A 23450-nucleotide genomic window follows, 5' to 3' on the forward strand; every position below is an offset into this window, starting at 1 on the left:
GAGCAGAAATAGTGCCGACTGGCCCGTGTTCCAAACGTTTGCACCTTTCCAGCTTTATTTTGCTTGGTTTGCTTTCTCTTGCAGAGTTCCATCTGTGAGGTTCTCAAGCATCACTGTACCTGAAAACAGGATGCAAACCGACCGGTCTAGAATATAAAGATGTCCACTTCAGGGTTATTGATGACAAAATGACGTGAAAAAAAACAACTTTTAAAAGATTCCAACTTTGGTTATCCTGTTTTTCTTTTTCTTTTCGCGATGTCTTTCTCGTCTGCTCGGAGCCTCGTCTCACTCTTCTCCCTCTTTATCACTCTGTGTCCCTCTCTTCACTCTCAGAGCTGGATGTCTGGGATGGAAAACAAATAAAGAGGAAATAGCTGCAGGATGAAAACATGGCCGCGCCTCTTATTGCACCCCCAGGACCTGACAGCTTCAAGAAGTTCACCCCGGAGTCTCTCGCTAATATCGAGAAGCGCATCAACGAAGAGAAGAACAAAAAGCCGCCCAAGCCGAGATCGGACAGTAGTCACCGCGACACATCTGACGACAATGATCCCAAACCCAACCGCGACCTGGAGGCCGGGAAGGGCCTGCCGTACATCTACGGCGACGTTCCTAGAGGAATGTCGGCCACACCGCTGGAGGATCTGGACCCCTTCTATTTGAACAAAAAAGTGAGTGGTCACACAGATCCACCGCAGCATCCAGGTCTCACGCCTACATTTAAAACAACAAACACTGCATGTGTCCGGTGTCGTCTACATACAGTTAGAAGAAGAGTTTCTCTCTGGTGGAAGTGAGCTGACCACGTCACGCTCGTCGGTAGAAATTCACACATCCGGCTCTCACCTAAAATGAAAGCGGCTGTTTTCACTACCACAATAGCAAAGATGACCTTGAGGCATTTAAGAGCTTTTTAGTACTTTGCATCCTCTGCAGCCACTTGCTGCATTATCAGGCTGCACATTCAGATTGTAAAAAGGCCTGTGATTTTGTTTTTGATTTTCTTTTGTATTGTACTACACCTGGACAAGCGAAGCCCAGCTGAGGAAGGACGGAGCTCCTCCTCCTGCAGGGCTGCTGTGGGATGCAGCTTTCTGCAGCGGTTAATTCATTATGTGTGTTAATGTCTGATACAGATGATGTGACCGCCAGAGGGAAAGGCAAATTTATGTTTATATGCTATGCTAATGCTAACTGGATTCTTCATGTGCCCAAACACACTTTCATAAGGGAAGATGGGAGGAGAGGACAGTGTTTACCTTTATCAGGGCTGCAGAGTAACAATTTTACTGATAATTGTACCGTATTTTTGCAGTTTGTAGAAACACTGCGAGTATTGTTCCTCACTGCATATGTTGCATATAATTGGCCCAAATATAGTTCTGTGTCTCGAAAAATGTCGTTTATATCAGCGCTGAAGGTCGTATCAGTGCTCCTTCAATATTTCCCGTTATTTAGGATGTTGTTGTGATTCCTCACTTCAAATTGTTTACGCATCAAACTGAAGTCAGATTCCGAGTCGGTGTGATAACGGGTGCAGAAGACAAACACAGATCCCCTGTTGGGAAGTGTTTCTGGTGGATTAGAGACGAGGTCGAAGGGAACAGGAAGTGGAGAGAAGAGCTGTGGTGCCTTCAGCTGGTGTGTTTAGGTGTGGACTGTGGAGCGGCTCGTCTCCTGTGTGGCGGCGGCGATAATGTGCAAGAGAATCTGTGGCTTCGATAGAAGCAAGAAGCCCAGTCAGCAGGAACGGCAATCTGGGCGAGCAGCACTCGCTCGCAGGGCGGATGGAACGGTCAAGTGCGTGTGCCTTTTTGTGATCTATTGATCATCCGCAGGCCGAGTTCAGCGGTGGCCACAGGAAGGGTTCCATTCGTGTCTCATTATCCTTTCCAACTCTGCTTATTGCTCGGCGCAAACTTCTGAGAAACATCTCCGCACTTTCCTCGGTGGCGGCGAACTTTGGTCGTTAAAGGAGAGCTGTCAGCGTCTTGGCTCAGGCAGCATGACGGTGTGTTGACATGGGATATCTGGGCACATGAAGAAAATAATACAAATAAGAATATTGGGTTGGGATAATTGATGCATAGCTGATATATGAAATATGAAAAGTTAAAGTGTTGAGGACAATTTGAGTAGTTTATTTTAGGACATGACATAACAAAATGTCACAGCAGAACAGCGCTGGTTGTTAGATGTGCTAAAGCTGCTGGATTTTATGTATGGAAAACAGAATTAGCATAACAGCCAAGCAGCTCAGGCTCAGTTCCATAAATGTAGGTGAAAGGTCACCCAGATGAGTTCAGCAAACACTGTTAAAAATGTTCCTTACAGTTTATGTAGGAAGAAATGCAACGAGCACAAACAAAACATGAAACCGTTGTTAATGTTCAGAGATCTCCTCAATGAGCCTCCTAATAAATACATAAATAAATTCTGCTGTTTTCTTTAAAACATCGGCTTTACATTCGGACCTCGAACTTAAAAGCCTGATTAACATCTTATCTCTACTCGTCTGCTGTTTGCTAAAATATTCAATGTACTTCAAATATTAAAAGGCTGTAGATTGTTGTTTTTAGAATAATAATGTAATAATAAAGTCAACCCATAATCTTGACTGTTTTTCTCACGCTGATACAAGAAAACGTTGTTAAATATGATTTCATTTGCATTAACATGTGACAGAGTTACAACCCAAACCAAGAGATGGTTCATCAACAAAATATATTTTGTTTCTAGATGTTTTTTTTGGACTGTAATTTTGTGCCAGTCTGATTCAATCAGCTGGTTTAAAAAAACAACATAACAACTTTCTGATATTTGATCATTTCTGGAGGATTTCTGTGCCAACATACGTTTGGACAACATCCCGTAGAAACATAACAACATGTCTTTTATTTCCTGTCCTCTGAGCACCTTCACTGGTGCCGCTGGGGTTTAGTGCCTTGCTAAAGAGCACATTCCTCTTGGATTTTAGACTGCTAGCTCGACAACTATGAGGCCACTACTTCACGTGTTCCTGCATTTATCAATACAGCTTCGTTCTGCTTAGTCAAGATGTGCTAACTAGCGACCTCACCATGTTTCCATCATTCATGTCAATCATGTTTCATAATCCGCTGATCCATTTGTCCTTTATCACCTGAGGAAGTTCCTCCGTTTCCTCATTAGCGCCCGTCCTCCCTCGTCGGTCTGCACCCTCACCTCGTCTCCTCTACTCGACCGACAGTCATCCAATCGCTCACCATTGCACTGTATGTCAATGAGTGCGTCTCTGTGTGTGTGTGTGTGTGTGTGTGTGTGTGTGTGTGTGTGTGTGTGTGTGTGTGTGTGTGTGTGTGTGTGTGTGTGTGTGTGTTACCGTCAGCTGCAGGAAACCTGATCACAGCACTCATGCATAAAAGAGAGGAAGAGAGGGCAGTGGTGAGGAAGAGAAATGCAGCGTTGCAGTTCTTGTTTTCCCCTGTGATGGGGAGAGGACTGCCTGGGCTTTTCAAATGTCTGATGTGATTAGGCAGCGGTGGAGCTGCTGTAGTCGTACGGGGAAAGTAGGACGGGATAGATGGATAGATTTTTTTTAGAGGGGTGTTTTCAATGTTCACAGAAACACAAGTCAGGAGGATTCCTCTCAAACCGGTTGTACAGTATAAAGAAAAAAGACAATTTATCAGAGCCAAAAGCTGCAGCTTCTCCCTGAATGCTTCCTTTTTGGGGCCGTTGTGTAACAGCAGTATGCGGTGGTTTCTGTGCAGGCTTCTGCAGGGCAGCAGCTACTGAAGGGAGCTCGCAGCTACTGAAGGGAGCTCGCAGCAGCCTCTGGATCTCAGCATGTAGCATCATACACACCATTACGTTATGTCCCTATTGCCCCCCCCCCCCCCCACACCCCTCCGTCCATTACTTTTTTCCCCTCTCCCCTTCTGCTGCCTCCTCTCTGCCGTTTTCTTTCTTTCAGGGTGTAGTAAATTAGAGCGAGGCCCCGGCTGCTTTAGTGCTCCGTCTGAGTCCTCAGTCTCTGATGACACAGCATCCTCCTGCACTGGGCTGAGTGAGGAAGGGGTGGGGTGTGGAGGTGGTGCGGGTGGATGAGGGCGGGAGGGGGAGGGGGTGGGGTAAGTGTGCTGTCACTGCTGGGTTGGTTTATAAAGAGAGAGGGTGGTGTGAGAGGTAGAAAGTGTGTGTGTGTGTTTTTTTTGTTTTTTTTTTACCAAGAACAGCGTCCAGGTAAAAAGTGGGATGACTCATTTATTGATTGCAGTCATACAAGTGTGGCTCTCACTCCACATTACATGAGTTATATTTCCAAATATTAAGACGAATAAAGTAAAGCCCCTCATGAGATGTGTGCAGGTTTACCACAAACTTAGATCTTTTTTATGCCTTCAGTCCTACTTGTTTCAGGACAAGCTAAAATCCGGGTGATGGTGGATATTTACAATGTCTGTTTTTGCTTTTGACCATTTTTTGGTTTTGCAAAAGACATACTTGCCTTTAAGAACCCTAAAATAATATGAAACGCAAAAGAAAATCCACAAAGGAGACGGTGGATAGAAGCAAATGTTTTGCCGACGATGGCAGCAACTCTTCGAAAACATAAATTGATAAAACATTGTTTAATCAATTAACAAACTCCTCTTTTGAGCTTTAATTTTACTGCCATCTCCTAATATGTCAGATTACAAGGGTTAAACCCACCGTGGGCTCTGTGAAGTCTGTGTCTGAGGTCCCGGGATGTTTTCAGAGAAACACGATGCCCCTTCCTCCTGATTTACTCTCTTGTTATTTTCCTTCCTCTGATCCCTCTTCTTCCTCTCTGCTGCATGTCTGCCCGTCTCCACTCCTCCCTCCATCCACCCATCCATCTCAGGTTTGGCTCTCTCCTCTCTGCAGCTCTCGGCCTTTCTGTTCTGCATCACTCCCCCTCCGTCTCCCCCTCCGTCTCCCCCTCCGCCTCCCCCTCCCCCTCTCTCTTTGCTCGTCGGCTCTCTTTGCTGCTGTCCCGTACCCCTGCAAGCCCCCTCTCTGTATCCTCGCTCCACTGTTCCTCCCCCTCACACACACACACACACACACACACACACACACACACACACACACACACACACACACACACACACACACACACACACACACACACACACACACACACACACACACACACACACACACACACACACTATCCTTGCAGCTGCAGTCTGCCTCCTGATTCCTGCACATGTTCCTCCTTCTTTAATGCTGTGTAGAGAATTTACAGTATTTCTACAGCTTTGCAGCAAATATGGTTTAATACAGTGAAGCTTCATCCACTGAGTTGTGTATTCATTTGTGTGTATTTATCTGTATGATTATGTAGGTAGAGCAGTGTTTATGTGCAGTATCTTCATGCACTGTGTGTGCAGGATTGTGTGCCTCATATACAGTGTTTTGTTTGGTTCCTTTCTGCTATTGTTGATAAGCAAAAAACCTTTTAATTTAAGGATGAAGAATTAATACTTTTCAGAGTTTATCAGTTGATTAAACTGAGAAAATTCATGATTAATCTGTCAGTGAATAACTTCAGGCAATTCAGACGGTCTCACCCAGCAGCATGGTGTTTACATCCGGACATTGTGTGGGTGTTGTCAGCGATTGGATTTATGATAACTGCTGCTTACGATGATGCTGGAGGTCTGAGTCGTCTTTTTTTTTTTCCCAGTTTGCTGCAGCTTCTTCCTCTCATGTCATTCCTCCTTTCAGCTGTATTGGAGTTGTTGTTTTTTCCCCAGCAATGAATCCCAGTTAGTAAACTTCCTCATTGTGATAAATCTCCGACCACATCGCCCCTCTCCTTTTCCTAAAAGTAAGACTGAGGTGTTGTCAGACGGAGATCGGAGCTCAGTGGTTTGTTTTCCTGCTCGGTGTCGGGATGAAAAGGGCACAGCCATTTGTTATTGACACGGTGGTTTAGTCTTTGTTGCGTGTCCTCCATGTTTAGTCTCATCTGTCCTCCAGTAAAATTACACATTCTGTTCTGTCTTTCACATTTTTTAAAGAGTGCACCGGTTTGTATTCAGTTCCTAATTTAAATTGTGTGATTAAAAAAAATTAGGCTTTTCATTGAGAGAAACCATTTATTTAGTATTTATAAGGTTCAGTGATTCATTGATTATCGAATAAGGTGGCAGATGATCAATTAAGGAAATTGCCTGACATTTGCATCCGTTGTTGTCGTCATGCCAAGTTGCCAAGTTTGAGTCAGCAGCAAAAACATTTTTTCTCATTGAGCAACTGAAGCTTTTTCTGCCACTGAATTGAGTCTTTAACGTGTGAATTTCCAAATGTAGTCAGATGATGACCTACATTGGAGTTTAAAGTCAACCAGGACAAAGCAGGAGGTCTCTATAACACGGTCTTCATGACTACGTGTTTAAGATCCACAGGACTTTTTATATTAATATGGAGCACAATCCCAGTATGCATGCTGGGCGTTTGTTGACTGCTAACGAGATATTACTCATTTTACAATCACTCCTTCCATTCTTTTTTTTTTTTTTTTTTTGCCTGATCAGCAAAACCCCTCCTTTGACCCCTGAGTGAGATTCACCCTTTGGACCCAACCGGAGCTGCTGTGTTTTCCTGCTTTGATAGTGCTCATTAAGGAGATAATACTTTTTTTTTAATCTATCCGTGTGACAGTAAAAATTGTGAGAGGATATTTGAAGGCGTGCAGATGCTCAGTAGGCAGAAAGGAAGAAGGGAGGGAGAGGAGAGAGTCTTCTGATGCAGAGAATACATTTTGTCTTTCCCCAGACTGTGGACGCTATTTTTAATTTAATTAGATTTCAGGACACCTCTTGTCTTGGGACACTTTGGGTGCCCTCCCTGTCTCTTTCCAGTGTTTCCCGTGCTGCCAACCACAGTGTGGTGGTGTGTGTTTACCTAGTTGCAGGTGTCATATGAATACTAAAGACCAATGCGTCTGTTGTCAGTGTATTCTGATTGTTATTACGTAAATGTAAACTGGACAAGTCATTTTTATTCCAGTTCGCAGAAGCTTTAAACTCCATTTAACCAGATCCACAGACTGTTTATCATTTAAAGTTGAGCACAAATTATTAGTTTTCTTATTGTCTGTTCAGTGCTGCTTTACCACAGAGCATCATATATTTTCTGTAAATATGGCAGCTGACATTGTCGGTGTCATAAATATGCAGGAGCAGTTGTGGTGAACGAGGAGAAACACCCTCGCTGTGTACATATTCACATCTCGCAGATTCTCATCCAACTTTGTAAAATGTCAACTTCAAACTGCAAAGACTGCAGGTAGAAAACAGAAAAGCTGCAAATGCAAAGTATCCCAGCGGCCCGTTTGTCTGCAAGTGATGCTTGTACTTCTCACTCTGACCCCACACGAAACCGGGGCACAAAAAATACACAAAGTCACACACAGGTACACACCAACAAACACGCACTGCTGCCTCGCCCCGGTTGCCCGGCCCCACTTGGCCCGGTGCTGTTTATGGGTGGGGAGTGGTTGTTGAGAGCCTGAGAGTCAGCAGATCTGCCCTGATCGATGACAGCATTTGCGGTTCCCTTCCAGTAAGAGCTTTAAACTTGGGATGAAGAGAGTCGTTTGGCCACGACGAGGAGGAGGAGAGCCCCCGCCCCCCACACCCGCCTGTCTGCTGCCTCCGAGGCAGCTCCAAGAGGAGGCGGCCGGGGTGGAGGTGCAGTCCCGGTTCCCGGGGTGACCGGCCACAGACAGAGTGATGTCAGCGGAGTGAAACATCCTGTTCCCCTTCCTATGCCTTTTTACTACACTGTTTTTATCATGCACGCTTTGCATCGATTACATTGTGAACACGTCAAAATGGGTAATATGACATCAAAATGCCGTCTTGAAATGGATCCCGGTCTCACCTGTAATGTGACAATCAGCTGTGTAGCTCGAGAGGAAACCGATGCAGGAGCTGCCCGTGACTCAGAGGTGAGCTCGGTCAGCTCCTCCTGCTTCAATGGAAGATAGCAGCAGCTGATTTCAGAGCATGTACTCCATGATATGTAGCATCCTGCTAAAATATGTGTCTAACTGTCTCTCTCTGTCTCTCTGTCTCTCTTCACAGACATTTATAGTCCTAAACCAAGGGAAAACTCTCTTCCGCTTCAGTGCCACGCCCTCCATGTACATCTTAAGCCCTTTTAATCTACTTAGGCGAATAGCTATTAAGATTTTGATACATTCATATCCTTTCAAGGGACTCGTTGTCTGTGCTTTAAAGTGAATTCCTCCAGATGCAGTGTTTTATTTTGATATTTGTCTGCCTGTCGTCTAAGTGGTCAGTAAATGGTAAATTAAGCTAATGTACTACAAGCACGAAATCTTCTTCTCTATTAATGTTTTTCTTTCAATTATTGTTTTAAAATTAAGCAATAATACACAAGACGGTGTGCTTTGATTTGCCAATTAATGAAGTTTAAGCACACCTTCTTGTGTAATATTATAAATATTATATTGTATTATTATACAAGTAATTAAATATGACATGTAATTAAGATGTATTCATATTGTGGGGCGCTTCGCTCTCAAAATATAAAACTTTTTCTTTTTCTGCAACCTCCGTTTCCATGGCAATAAATGGGATATGACTTTTAACTGGAAAACAATCAGTCCCGTCATGAGTCGACTCTCATGTAAAGTATGTAATGTTTACTACTCCAGGAAATAGGCCGACCCTTAGCAACCACCTAGCAACAGAGAGGATTTCTAGTCTCCAACTGAATAAATACAGAACATAGAAACACTAAACTGCTCAGCTAGCTCAGTCTGGTTGGAACAAAGATATCGGATGAGCAAAGATATCGGATGAGCAAAGATATCCATGGAAACATGTATTTTGAAGGTAGTAGCGCCGTGTCACTCACTTTTGGTATTGTCTAAGTTACCTTTGAAATATAAAACAAAAATGTTAAAGATTTATTAACTTAATAGCATTGTTGACAACAAAAGGATCCATTTTATATCAGTATTGTCGCCCCCTGGCGTTTGATCCGGCGCAGGTCATTGCAATGTTGCCATGGAGACGGCGGAGTGATATTTTTCTAGTGATGGGCTGACCAATCAGATTTCTTGGTTTGGAACCACTTGTTGTATATATATGTCTGAATGTCTGATGTGTTACATGCTGCACTGTTCAAACCTTCCTTGACTCCGCCCACGTTATTCAGCATGATCATCATGTGTACGATTTTGACCAACTGTATATTCATGACATTTAGTGACCCGCCAGAGTGGTCCAAACAAGTAGAGTAAGTACACACCCCTTTGTCTTCTCAGCAATAATATCCTCATTTCATGCACCTGTCACTGTTTCTTTACTCTCTCTCTTTCCTGTCTCTCTTTTTTTTTTCTAAGGTATGCCTTCACAGGTATCTATACGTTTGAGTCACTCACAAAAATTGTTGCTCGAGGTTTTGCTATCGATGGGTTCACCTTTCTCAGAGACCCATGGAACTGGCTGGACTTCATGGTGATTTCAATGGCGTAAGTACACATGTTTATTATCATTATTAATAATAAAAGCATTAAATACATGAATAATTACATCACTTATATCAAACAACTGTGGTTAAATGTGAAAAAAAGGGCAAAAAGTACAACAATTAAAATACGAAACCAGAAAGATTTCAACACAATCTATAAACCACGTAAATCACAGCATTTGGATAGAAATGATTGATTAATAAGCCCCGGGAGACACACGACATCCTGGCTATTCAATCACAGCTGTAACTTATCACATTATTAAAGGCTGCATTCAGATGAGGTACGCCGGATCCCTGACTTCTGATACACGCCAGTGCCATTATTACAGTTATTAGAAAAAAAAATGTAATTTGAAAATCATGTAAAGCAGAGGTCTCCAACCTTTTTACCTCCGAGAGCTACTTTGACAAAACGAAATTCACATAGCTGAGCTCCACCCAAACCAGCTGAATAAGCCTCTTTTATGTAGACAATAGCAAATTGATACTCGACACACAGGCACATATTTAAGCAGCCGGTAGCTGGTCGGTTGGAGACGCTCTGGTTTAAGGAAATCCACCTGCAGCACCTTCAGTCCTCATCAGTCCATCCCACCATGTTGACACCTTTTTGGAAATATTCTGTAACAAGTGTGTTCTTCCTCTCCTGTGTTGGGGACGGCTGCTGAGTAACTGTATCTGATCCACCTTGCAGGTATATAACAGAGTTTGTAAACCTAGGCAATGTGTCAGCCCTGCGTACGTTCAGGGTTCTGAGGGCTTTGAAAACAATTTCAGTTATCCCAGGTAAGACGGTCCAGGTGTTTGTGCGGGCGGGCGGGCGAGTCACGGGGGTTGATGTTAGGTGTGGTTTTGTTCCAGTCCCTCTTCCTCTTCCTCTTCCTCCTTCGTTCTCTCCCCACTGGTCGGACAGGTGTTCTTCCTCCCCTCCTGGTCGTCGGTGGTGGTGGTGCTGGTGGTGCTGGTGGTGTCGTGCTCTTGCGCGTACATGCGTGCGTGTGCGTGTGCGTGTTGTTACCGTGTGTGTTGTGTGTCATGGGGTTCTGTTCTCTGTGTCATCCTACCTTGTTGCAGATATGTAACAGAGTTTGTGGACCTTGGGAATGTCTCGGCGCTGAGAACGTTCAGGGTTCTCCGAGCATTGAAAACTATTTCTGTCATTCCAGGTGAGACTCCCATTTAAACACTAAGGCTGAGTTCACATGATCTATTCGCACCTTTATTTTCTTTTACTGTAACATATTTATTTGTAAACCAAGATGGTTCAGAACTTTATTTTTGTTTTGTTTTATGACAATCAAAAATGGTAGCAATACATTTTTGATAGGCTTAGCAGTCTACTGGCAGTCGTCAGGTCACAGCATGAATGTTATACCGCATTAAGATGCATTTCTACCCAAAATGAAATCAAAATTCACCTCCAAATTTTTTGAATAAATATGTTTATCTTTGCACATCTGGTTTCAGTTTTATTTCATACATTGATCTGAATTCTGACAATTAACGACGCTGCCTTTGTGTTTTTGAAGACTAATGAAGTCCCTAAGACTGCCAAGCCTACGCTGACGACACACTGATGCTGCATGAAGCTTTGAGACACATGCTTTTACAAGTTTGGCTTCAAGAGGCGATTCTTTTTGATTTTTTTTTTTTTTTTTTTCTTATTTGATTCAGGCTCCAGATATTTTTTTGGTTTCTTGTTTGAAGATCTTTGTCCATCCTGGGAGTGAAAGAAAAACATGATAATTAGTGAATATCATAATGAAGTAGATGTATAGTACTGTGCAGCTGTTTTAGGCACTTTAGAGTTTTATATTCATCAGTGAAGGTGACATATTCGTTCTGAGGCTTAATAAAAAAGCCCCAAACATACAACCAGAGTTAATATCCATGATATGAAGGACAAGGAGTCCTGCAGCAGAAGGTTTGTGCTCCACAGAGTCGTGATCTCAGCATCGTCGAAATCCAAGAACGAGTTCTACAAGATGCAACGTACCTGCCAAGTACCTTGAAAACGCACGAGAGCTGGTGCTGTTATAAATATATAAATGTAGTGCCTAAAACCTTTTGCACTGTACTGTATGTATATCACATAACATTTAATGAAAACAACACAGTTTATACGTTTTCTTATGCATTGGATCCACTCTAAATGCTTGTAAAGTAATTATACAGACACTTACGCACGCTGCCCTACAGTACAGTAAGCTCACCCTCCAACATGCAGCGCTCCACCGGCCCGCGGGCTCACCCAGAACTGTTAAACTGGGGCAGAGGGATGCCTGGGATGGGAATGGCTCTTCAGTTTAATGCAAGGTCATCATCACGGTTTAGACGGGTGATGCTGACGCAGTCAACTCCTTCAGCCTTGGCGTTTAAATGACCTGCATGCCACCTCTCATTGCATCCCCCCACCCCCACCCCAACTCTTCCTCGCCTGTCTTCTCTTCCTCCTCTTGACCTCCCGCTTCCTTTAAATGAGCCTGGTTCTGTGTGCTGCTCGTGGTGCTGCTGTTGATTTGTTGGATGCTGTTTCATTAATAACTGAAGTTATTCAGGGATGTTTCCCATCGACGGACGCAAAGAGTGAACGTAAATAGAAATCCCACGTTGTAAATCCCCCAATTTTCCAAACACATCCTGAATTCAGCTGTCTGTCGCTTCCTCAGTGGAAAATGCTTCAGATGATGCAGCTTTTTTAAAATTTCTTTAGGTTTGTATAATTTATGTGAAAATATGAAAATGGAAATGTCATCTTTCTGATGGAAACATCCCATACGGCCTCAGTTATTGTTGTGATGTTATGTGTCCTTCAAAAGAAAGTGTGTGATTTCTATATCTGTGGTTCACTTTTAATGTCTTAGTGGAATCAGTGTGCTGTTAGCACATCTACTAAATACTGTACATGCACTATAAATACTGCAGAATTTCATCTCTTTTTGATAACAATACAGATAAAAAACTGCATTCAATGAGTCAATCCCACCAACATTTTTGATTTTAGGACTGCAGTTTGGGCAAGTTTCTGCTAAGCTGTTTGCATAAATCTTTGTAGTGTTATATCTTTTTTGAAAACCTCAGAAAACATGTTTTACATGACATTTGATAGGTCCAAAGAAATAATCAATATCAAACCTAATAAACGCATCGTTAAATATTAGTTATTAACAGTCATGTCTCTGCTGAGCTTTATCTCTAGTTCATCTGGACGGTGTGGTGTGTTGAATCCGTAAAAGTAGACGTAGTTTCGAAAAAGTGAGGCCAATGCGGAAGTGCCGTAAAGTGCAATACCACCGAGGGTCACTAGGGTTCAGCTCCAAAAAGCCTTCATGGTGTTGCAGTTTAAGGCACTTTGGCATCGGTGTCCACTTTTATAGAAAGTCCATCATTTATAGAAAGTAGCTGATTTGCTAAATAGGTGTTCAGGGCCTTTTGTTTGCTATTTCTAATCTTAAAAAGCCACTTCAATAATATTGTAATAATATTAATCAATCACCTGATGATGCAAGAGCAGGCCAGCAGTAAGACAGCAGAAAAACTCACATCTGGCTGTTGTACATCCACACCTGTACAGCTGTATTTCATAAATTACCTTGTATCAAACCTCCAGGTTTTTTAAATTTTTTTATATTAGATAATTCTCTTATTTTGAAAAGTACTTACCATTTCAAGTTAAGTTACGAGCAGCTTAAAGGCGAACAACATGAGTTTAAAGAGAAACAATGGAAGTCAACAGCCAGAAAATTAGCACAGTAAAAAAGGAGACAGGGTTTCTGCTCCCAGGAGACGAGGAGAAGCAGGACAACATGTTCTTCTGCATCTGAGCTGCAGAATTTGTTACCTGCACAAACTGGAGATATTAAGGCCCCCCCCCCCAAACACACCCACACACCCACACCGCGCATTGGCTACACTTTCTTTTTATTACCTTACTAGACCACCCGGACTGTTATTGCACCATGCTTACATTATTTAAGTTTTGATATCGGAGAATTCAACCCACCAACACACCGACTCATATCGCAGCGGTGACCAGAACCGTTTTATCTATTCATCGTTTTTTTCATTTAAACAATTTGTGTGCTGTGAGGTGCTTAAACAATAGATCCAGTGCAAAAATACCCACGAATATCTGATTAATTTAAATAAAATATTTTCATCCAGAGCAACAACAAGAAGCCGTACAGTGGTTTGATACTGTGAAGGACTGAATACACACTGAAAGTCAGTTTGTGGTGTTGAGGCAGCGTAGGTGCTGAAAAAAAAAATCATCCTGAAGCCTGCCAAGTTTAGATTTATGTAAGAGCCTACACAGCACAGGGTTAAATATACATTACCTAATTTTAACTTTCTTTGTGTGCGTGACTTGAGTCAGCTTTAAAAACTGAACCCAGCTTCTGCAGTTGTTCTGTCCAAAAACATTGCCAGACATTTCACTTGTGTCTATCTGTGTGTGTGTGTGTGTGTGTGTGTGTGTGTGTGTGTGTGTGTGTGTGTGTGTGTGTGTGTGTGTGTGTGTGTGTGTGTGTGTGTGTGTGTGTGTGTGTGTTCGTGCATACATTGAAATGTGTGTGTCTTTGAGCTCACCTGTTTTCACGTCTGTGCTTTGGTGCACCCTTTGTGTGTGTGTGAATGTGTGTTTATTGTGATACTGATCGACAGGCCTGAAGACCATCGTAGGTGCTCTGATCCAGTCGGTGAAGAAGCTGTCGGATGTGATGATCCTGACCGTCTTCTGTCTCAGCGTCTTCGCTCTCATCGGCCTGCAGCTCTTCATGGGGAACCTGCGCCAGAAGTGTGTAATCTGGCCAATCAACATGACCGACCGGTACCTGTCAAACGGCAGCCGGGGTTTTGACTGGAATGAATACATCATGAACGACTGTGAGTAATTACTTTGGCAGCTGATTGATCGAGTTACAAATGACAGGATGAATGGGACATAAAGTGTGTTCACCTTGGTATCTCTCTGCTTCCTTTTCTGAGACATTCCTCATTTTTCCACCTTTCAGATGTTAAATATCAACAAAAACATTGACTAACACACATTTTTTTCCCAGAGCCTAATGTGACTCTTCTGTTTTTGTTTTTTTCACAGCTAATTTCTACTTCCTCCCTAATCAGCTTGATGCGCTTCTGTGTGGAAACAGTTCAGACTCGGGGTAAGTCACTCACTAAATCTGAATATTATAATTATTCTATGTTTCCAGCGGGTGTTTCCTACTTTTCTGTGGTTATTGCGCACATTTTGAGCAAGCGGCAACCAGCAGTGACGTCACCCGTCAGTTCGTGAACGGCCGTTATGAAGCCTCGAGTTCGGATTTTGACCGTCGTCATCTTGCTAGTTCAGAGTGACCATATTTGGACGAGCTGGGGGAGGAGCCAGCGGTGGATCTGACTGATCTGATTGGAAACCTGACGATACTTCGTCCTGCCCACCGATAGCTGTAACCTGCAGTCAGGTTCAGGCAGACAGGCCTGTCAATCAAACAGGCACGCCCCCAAAAACATAACTTTTTTTGGCCTGCTTTCTAATTAATGACAGATATTAGAAAACTAATAAGAAGGAGTGACTTTAGCTAACAACACCAAGATAACTGCTGGAGACATTTGATTGACTTTGTATTTGAATAGAGAAGTTAAATGGGAGTCTATGGAGCCGGAGGCTTTTTGGAGCCGACCTCTAGTGGCACTCGCTGGTATTGCAGCTGAAGACACTAATGCATTGGAACCATTTTTCAGAGCCGGAAGCTACGAACTCTTTTATATCCAGTCTGTGGTTCTTGCTTCCCTCCTGCATCGTTCTGTGATGCCGCCACAGAACAGCCAGGTCTCCGTGAACGAACTCTAATCCGCCACTCCTGTGTGAATCTTTGCGACCTCGGCAGCTCCTCCTTTGAGTTGTCGGCGTGCGTTTTTCAGGCGCTGCCCTATTAGGCTTTGAGCAAACACTGCTGAAGTATATTTCGATAGAAAGATGTGCTTCGGTGGCCCTTCGGCCGGTCCCTCCCTCATGTCAGCCCCCGTTGTAGCTGGTTAATTGTCAAAACCTCTTAGCAGCAAGCAGCTAGTACACTCACATACACATGCGGTCAAACAGATATTCATATTTCACAGGCCAGACTTTCTCTCCTTTCAAAAGGTCATGAAATATTAAAGTAAATCATATCAGTATCCTACTCGTAGCAGTAAACAACAACAAAAAGCATACAATCATTTTTGTGAGCTTAGTTTCATGATCCTGTTGTTAATAATAATAATAATAATAATAATAATCTTTTTCTGTATTGCACCTTTCATACAAGAAAAGCAGCTCAAAGTGTTTTACAGCTGCAGTGTTTCACATAAAAACAGATATAAATGAACATTTAAAAGAAATAAACATAAGAAAAAAACATTAATAAAATAGAATAGAGTTAAAATATAGAATAAAGCATTTTAAAGTGCAGGCCAGTTGCTATGGTAGTGATGAATATACTGCCAACTATTTACAGGTTGTGTGTCGCTGTGTGTTTCTTTCAGACGATGTCCGGAGGGTTTTACATGTATGAAGGCTGGAAGGAACCCAAACTACGGTTACACCAGCTTCGACAGCTTCGGATGGGCTTTCCTCACCCTCTTCCGCCTCATGACCCAAGACTTCTGGGAAAATCTGTACATGCTGGTAAATCATCATCATCGTCAACTAACTGACCCATAAATGAAGCAACAATCAGGACTAAATGTTTCTGGATCTTTGAACCTTCTTCCACTTTGTTTTAGAGCCCATCGTTACTACCCACCCAATAAGCACTATGAATGATTTTGCCCTCACTTCATCATAAAAAAAAATAATACACATCATCAGCTCAGTACCTGGATGAATCAGCAAAAGTGCACCCCCCCTCCCTCAGTTCATTTGCCCTCTGAATAGAAAGGAAGGAAGGAAGGACAGCTGATCAGAAAGGCTGTAGCTGAGAGTGTGACGAGCCACGAGGGTTTTTTGTCTTCCCTCATGCAGTGAAGATTTCTGAAGAATGTCTCTGGTTGTTTTCAATTAGTCCTGAAGCATTTAATACAATTAAATATTTATAAAATGACCTTTAAATGAGTCATACTCTTTGCCACTGAACCAGTAGTTCAGCTGGGCCCTCTTTAACCCTCTCACTGTTTGTAACCTCTTATAATACCTGCAAGTGGAAAGCACTGTTTATAATGAGTGCCCCATTATGTGCCATGTTAAACTTCACTAAGATCCTGTGCGCTGCCGTTTCTTTCCTCTTCCTGTGGTCCGGCACCGCCACCAATAGATTTGGCAAATAGGCCAGTCACTGTTGTTGTTGTTGTTATTGTTTATGTGTGTGTGAGGCATTGTTTCTGTCTCGAGCTGGGTTCTTCAGCCAGTAACTTGCAAGCTACTGGTTGAGTATTCATTTGTTACGGTTCACATAAAAGAAGCTGATTCAGCTGGTTTGGGTGAAACTCAGCTATGTGAATAAATGTTACCAAACATGAGACCCATGATGTTCAGGTTTTCCTGGAGAAAGGCTTGAATTTATACACACTGTGTACATACAGTCCCTGTGACATGTATGTGAAGCATTAAAGGTTCAGTGTTTAGAATTTAGAGGCATCTATTCATAGAAATGTAATTTTGTATTCATAATTATGTGTATAGAGAATAATTCAAGAGGGTGTGTTGCCTTACAATGGGCCTTCATAGTTACTGGACATGGGGAGCGTATGGAGGTGTTTTTGTGTCTTTATTATGCCAGCAAAGAAAAAAATGGGAACTAGAAATAAAACTATTTGAATTGCAAAAAAATTAGCTTTTACAGTTTTGTTTGTTTGTGACCAAAACTAGCAAAACTATAAAAGCAAATTTTATTTGCAGACCGAATAATTTTATTCTCGTTTCATATATTTTTACTTATAAACTTGATTTTTGATTGCAGTGCAATACATTTGCGCTCTAAACCTATTGTTGTTTTGCTTGTATGATAAAGAGTATTCCATTTATATGTTATCAATAAGACAATATGTGTGTTTAAAACTTTATTTAGGAGTTAAATCTCTGATTCATTCTCACTTCCTTTTCTGTATTTTTGCTGTTAGACTCTCCGAGCTGCAGGGAAGACCTACATGATCTTCTTTGTGCTGGTCATCTTCGTGGGCTCCTTCTACCTGGTGAATCTCATCCTGGCTGTGGTGGCCATGGCTTACGAGGAGCAGAACCAGGCCACCATCGAGGAGGCGGAGCAAAAAGAGGCTGAATTCAAGGCCATGCTGGACCAGCTCAAGAGGCAGCAGGAGGAGACACAAGTCAGTCACACACACACACACGCACGCACACACACACACACACACACACACACACACACACACACACACACACACACACACACACACACACACACACACACACATTTGACAATTTAAACAAAAATATTTATCAAGTGTCCTTTTTTTTTTTTTCCCCTCTCAGGCTGCTGCCATGGCGACGTCTGCCGGCACTGTGTCGGAGGCCGCGTTAGAGGACGAAGGAGGGGGGCACCTGTCCCGCAGCTCCTCCGAGGTCTCCAAACTGAGCTCCAAGAGCGCCAAAGAGCGTCGCAACCGCAAGAAGAAATGGCGTCAGAAAGAGCAGGAGAAGGAGAAGGGAGACAGCGAGAAGGTGGTGAAGTCCGAGTCGGACGACGGCAGCAAGAAAAGCACCATTCGGTTCCCGGGAAGTCGACTGGGGAGGAAGACGTCCATCATGAACCAGGTACAGTTAGCAAAAGAATAAGAGGATGTGTCTGATGGCTAGAAAGGTAAATCTGGTCTCAGCATGGTGGTTCCTGACCAACCGCTCCTCCACAGAAGCCATAGTGCTTGTGGATATTTTCGGATCAGATGTGGGTTCTTCCCGTCTGCTGAGGAAGGTGAATGTGTGCGTGGGAGGGTGCGGCTCCTCGTGACCTTGAAGACCGGGTCACGGTGCCGGCTGCATCCCCTCTCTGCTCCATGCTCAGGGAACATGCTGGAGACTCGGCTCGGCCCTCCGTGTGGTTTGAAGCTCTATATATTGTGAGGAGGAGGAGTTCTCATTGAAACTGCTCTGCAGCTTCCCTCCTCCTCCTCTTCCTCCTCCTCTGTTGCTGCTCTCAGTGCTGCCCCCTTCACCTCCAATAGTTCAACTGTCACATCAAAATGTACAAAATGAAAGTATTCAATATAGAAAAATTACCCGAGAGTGTCATACTATTTAATATTACCTCATTAAATTATTAACAATAATAAGGAGCTTTTTAATGTTGCAGCTGGCTGATGTGAAGCTAGATTTTAAATATGTGAAAAGGGCTGCAACTAATACCAATTTTTATTATGTATGAATGAGCTTGTTTATCTTTATTATTTCATTCATTTGGTTTGTAAAATAATAATAAAAAAAAGTGAAATAAAGACTAATACAAAGAAAATAATGAGCGATGTAGTTTTGGAAGAATGCAGCAAATCATAATATTTAATTAAAAATTATTACAATAGCTGATGTTTAACCAACTAGTTGTTTCAGATCTAACTGCATGCGTGTTTATGCTGAAGTACTTATGTTACAAAAGGAGAAAATACCCTCGTCAAATGTGCTTCTTCTAGATTAGTGAGCTCATTGGTTAAATACTGATGTCCTCTGTATCTGTACACGACACAAACGTGTGCGTGAGGTCGTCAGGTTGTATTGAAACCTGTGTTGTTCTGTTTTTTCTAACGACTCTCCCTTTTGCTTGTGATTGCTCAAAGACAAGATAATAAGAGATTTCACATGTTTTTTTTCTCGGTGTATATTCACCACCTCTTCACCTCATCCGCCCTGTTTTTATTCCCTCCTGCTGTGTTTTAAAACACCTCCTTAATTCTCCCTCTCCTCATTCATCTCTCCTCCTTCAGTCGCTCCTCAGCATCCCGGGTTCTCCCTTCATGTCGCGCCACAACAGCCGCAGCAGCATCTTCAGCTTCAAAGGCCGCTCCAAGGACATGGGCTCGGAGAACGAGTTCGCCGACGACGAGCACAGCACGGTGGAGGAGAGCGAGGACCGCCGGGGCTCCCTGTTCATACCGTACCGTCGCAACAGCTACAGCGGCTACAGCCAGGGCTCGTCGCGCATCCACCCGCTGGCGCCCCACTCTGGAGGGAAGAGGAACAGCGCGGTGGACTGCAACGGCGTGGTGTCTCTCATCGGCCCGGGGCCCGGCAGACGGCTTCTGCCTGAGGTGAAAATAGATAAGGCAGCCACTGATGACAGTGTAAGGACGTCCATGGGACACCTATACAGTTTAGGCATGATGGTGGTGGCCCCGGTCTCTGCAGCTTCTCCTTCTTAACCTCCTCCTCCCCCCTTGGCTCTTGTTCCTCTTCTCCCTGAACTCAGAGGTTCTCTGTTTCTCTCCTTGAATATCCAGATTCTGTTTTTATTATTTCACCTTACTGATCCTGATCTAACGCCCTGTTTCCACCGCTTCTTCTGTAACAGCTCTCGAAGGCACTAACTAGCTGAAACAGTCTCCCTAAACTCACTGCCTTACCAGCATCATGGTTATTATTTCCACTGATTAATATCTAACAGTGATGCAGTATAAGATTAGCCCCCCGTAGTCTTCCTAATAATTCTATCTGCAAAGACCTTTTACAGTTAAAAACCCCTCTTTTATCTCCTCTTCTATTTCCTCCTGTCTCCTTCTTTCACTCTTCTCTTCCCTACTTGTCCTTATTTATCTTCCACTCCTGAGCTCCTGGATGGTGCAACAACAAATCTGAACCTTTTTCTCTATAACAATAATTTCTCCTGATTCTAGCCGGCATGGTGGACCCCTTTTATTCTCTAGCAACATCTACCTGCTTCTACCTTTTTTTGACCTCTCTGAAACTGAAATGTAGCATGACGTCACAGCCAAGTCTTGAATTCCCCGTCTGTTCCTGACGTGCATGACACTGCATGAGGGATTGTAGATATGTCCTGAACGGTACAAAATGAAGGGAATTATTAAAAAAAAAAAAAATCAAAAAGTGAATTGCCAGGTGAAAGTTGCAGTTTTTAAAGGAGCGGTAAGTAGGATTTAGTGGCATCTACAATTAAAGGTTGTTATTTCTCCACTTCCAAGCGTGTAAGAGACTCTACGGTGGTTTGTCCCTTCTGGGCTGCTGTAGAAACATGGCAGCCTCTGTGGATGGAGACCTGCTTCCTATCTAGATAATAGCACATTCATAAAAAACAAACATCATTATGAATATTATGTACTAGTTCTGTCAATAAATCCTCCTAAATCCTACAACTGAACCTTTAAAATGGCCCCTTACTAAATATAAATACGTAGGTAGTTGGTTTCAGATCCTAGTTGTCACTTCATTTGTCTTAAATTATGGAACCTATTTAGGAATTTACTATATGAATCTGAAATGTGTTATTAATGATGCAGGAGATGCTTAAAGTAAACAAATTAGTCAGTCTGGGTGAAGTGCACGTTGTAACTTGATGATTTGATCCGAAGCGTTCGTCACTTCTGTCTTCAGAGCATGAGCCTTCAACCTGCGTTTGTTTGTTTGTTTGTTTGTTTGTTTGTTTGTTTGTTTGTTTGTTTGTGAGTTGGTATCTCTTGAGTGTGACACCACGTCTTTCTACCTGAGCACAGACTACAGACGTGGAGATCAAGAAGAAGCACTCCGGCTCTCTGATGGTATCCGTGGATCAGCTCAACTCCTCCTTCAAAGCAAAGAGCCGCGCCAACAGTCAGATGAGCGTCGTCACCAACACGCTGCTGGAGGGTACGGAGAGAGCACCGGTTCCCCCCTTTCCCTTGTCAAAATGGTTTAATCCAGTTCCCTTTAATGTTAGATTTTAGACCCGCATCAGTGTTTGTGTTTCATCTAGACATCATCGGGTGCCGGCACGTTGTGGGCAGATGATCTCTTTGAAACAGTTGGATTTAGTTGAGATATGATCATAAGTCAGTGGTGGAGGGATTGCACTTCAAATTGCCATTTTTATTTAAGGTGATAGAACATGAATGGCAGAACGGTGACTTTAGAGGCTTGCCGTTAACCGTCTTTTGGTCCATCTCTGTCTCCTCCCTGCAGAGTTGGAGGAGTCTCAGAGGAAGTGTCCTCCCTGCTGGTACAAGTTCTCCAACACGGTCCTGATCTGGGAGTGCTGTCCCATTTGGCTGAAGCTCAAGCACATCCTCTACTTGATCGTCATGGATCCGTTTGTGGACCTGGCCATCACCATCTGTATCATGCTCAACACGCTCTTCATGGCCATGGAGCACTACCCCATGACCGAACAGTTCGAGGGCGTCCTGTCTGTCGGCAACCTGGTGAGAAACTGCACTTCTGCTTTTTTTCTTGTATTATCTACAGTTGTTTTTGTTTTTATTTCTGCCTGCGTGAAGCTCATTATCATGAGTGTCGCGCTGCCGCGCTGCCGGAGCGCACCGGAAAGACGCTCCGCCACTTTTTTGTTCTTCAAGTGAGGAAGTAAAATCCAAAAAAATCAACTCGTGTTTTTAGTGTTTAAAGATCTAAAGCGTATCATTCAAGAGAGCCAATAAAAACAAATGGAAAGGTCATATTTGTTCTAATTACATTTGAGATGTATTAATTAATTCATGACATCACCTTGCGATGATCTGCTGTCCAAGCTACTGCATGACGTGGTGATACAAACTCAACACGTCCTGTATTGTTTCAAATTAAAAGCCCTCTCACGTTTTAATTAGACTGAAACCCTCATTTCTTTAAAAGGCTTTTATTGTGAAACATTTGCAGGAACATGTTGTGACTGAAGTCGGACAAAATTATGATAGCATAGATAAATAATCCAGAACAACCGTTGATAACAACAGAATTGTCTTGTTAACTCTATGACATTAAGAGCAATAGAAAAATACGTTCTTGACTTGCCACCGTGAGCCATTCGCCGCCACCCCATGTGTGCGCTCGTGCACGAGCCTCACGTGCACGGTAAATACCACTACACCCCTGCTCCTTACGTCTTTTCAGAGTTACAGAAGCATTACAGATTTAGTTTGTCCTGTCTGCATAACCTCAAACCAGTTTATCGATGCATCATCTGATATGTGCACTTAAGAACACACACGCACACACACACACACACACACACACACACACACACACACACACACACACACACACACACACACACACACACACACACACACACACACACACACAGGAATCTGATGGACTCTCATTAAAGATTTAGTCCCACTTTAATGTAGCCTGCTCCTCAAACTCTCATCAGGACCGGGTCGGTGGAGAACGCTTCCTGTAGGGGACATTTTGATTTGTCTGTGCTCTGCCCTTGCTATCAGATATCACCGTAGCACAGCTGTCCGAGGGCAGCGGTATTGGCACGGTGTCAGTGCTAAGACAGGAAATGAGGTCATAGGCATTGGCACGCTGTCCGGAGTGAAACAGGAATTGAAGTCAGAGGGATCTACGTGGTATGATGGATGGTGCAGTGTGAATCACTGGGTGCTCTCTGCAGCACTGACGGGACACAGGATGAGCTGCCGGGTGGATGATGACGGAGGAAGCTCAGAGTACTACAGCTCCACACACATTGAGCCGGAGCACACTGACGCTGCTCTTTGACCTTGGCCCGTCATTAGAGTCCTCATTTGAGCAACTCCATTTTTAATCAGCACTTCGTCAAACACAATGTCATGTAAGCAAGCTAGTTTTTATGTCTCCGCGCCGGCGATAGCGTGTGTGTCAAAGGTCAAGGTCACTGTGACCTCAACTCTACACATTCACGTGAACATGATATGTCAGGACAAGCAGATATGGAATTTCTTCAAATGTGACACAATCATTCACTCGGTCAAAGGTTTAAAGTTCAAGGTCACCTTGACCTTCATGTCCCTCTCATCCGTCTGTCCCGTTCTCG

General features: G+C 43.3%; 1 protein-coding gene across 5 annotated transcripts in view; it reads left to right on the forward strand.

Moving 5' to 3' along the window:
• The window catches only part of scn8ab (sodium channel, voltage gated, type VIII, alpha subunit b), a 47773-nt gene that overhangs the window by 3577 nt on the left and 20746 nt on the right, over positions 1-23450 (forward strand). The window contains exons 2-14 of one of the 5 annotated variants that reach the window (XM_069708564.1): positions 337-674; positions 8106-8224; positions 9199-9288; positions 9395-9523; positions 10600-10691; positions 14188-14409; positions 14624-14687; positions 16048-16189; positions 17620-17826; positions 17990-18271; positions 19432-19788; positions 21172-21304; positions 21617-21855. In XM_069708564.1, the coding sequence (XP_069564665.1) occupies positions 393-674; positions 8106-8224; positions 9199-9288; positions 9395-9523; positions 10600-10691; positions 14188-14409; positions 14624-14687; positions 16048-16189; positions 17620-17826; positions 17990-18271; positions 19432-19788; positions 21172-21304; positions 21617-21855 (2358 nt within the window). In that variant the 5' untranslated portion in view covers positions 337-392. Of the gene's footprint in view, positions 1-336; positions 675-8105; positions 8225-9198; positions 9289-9394; positions 9524-10219; positions 10312-10599; positions 10692-14187; positions 14410-14623; positions 14688-16047; positions 16190-17619; positions 17827-17989; positions 18272-19431; positions 19789-21171; positions 21305-21616; positions 21856-23450 lie in introns of those variants that run through there. The other 4 variants (XM_069708537.1, XM_069708556.1, XM_069708528.1 and 1 more) reach the window with 4 other exon arrangements.

Source organism: Brachyistius frenatus, unplaced genomic scaffold, assembly GCF_029030835.1.
Source record: "Brachyistius frenatus isolate BFR_SWC_R1_liver_20210118 unplaced genomic scaffold, ASM2903083v1 Contig_4, whole genome shotgun sequence".
NCBI lineage: Eukaryota > Metazoa > Chordata > Actinopteri > Embiotocidae > Brachyistius > Brachyistius frenatus.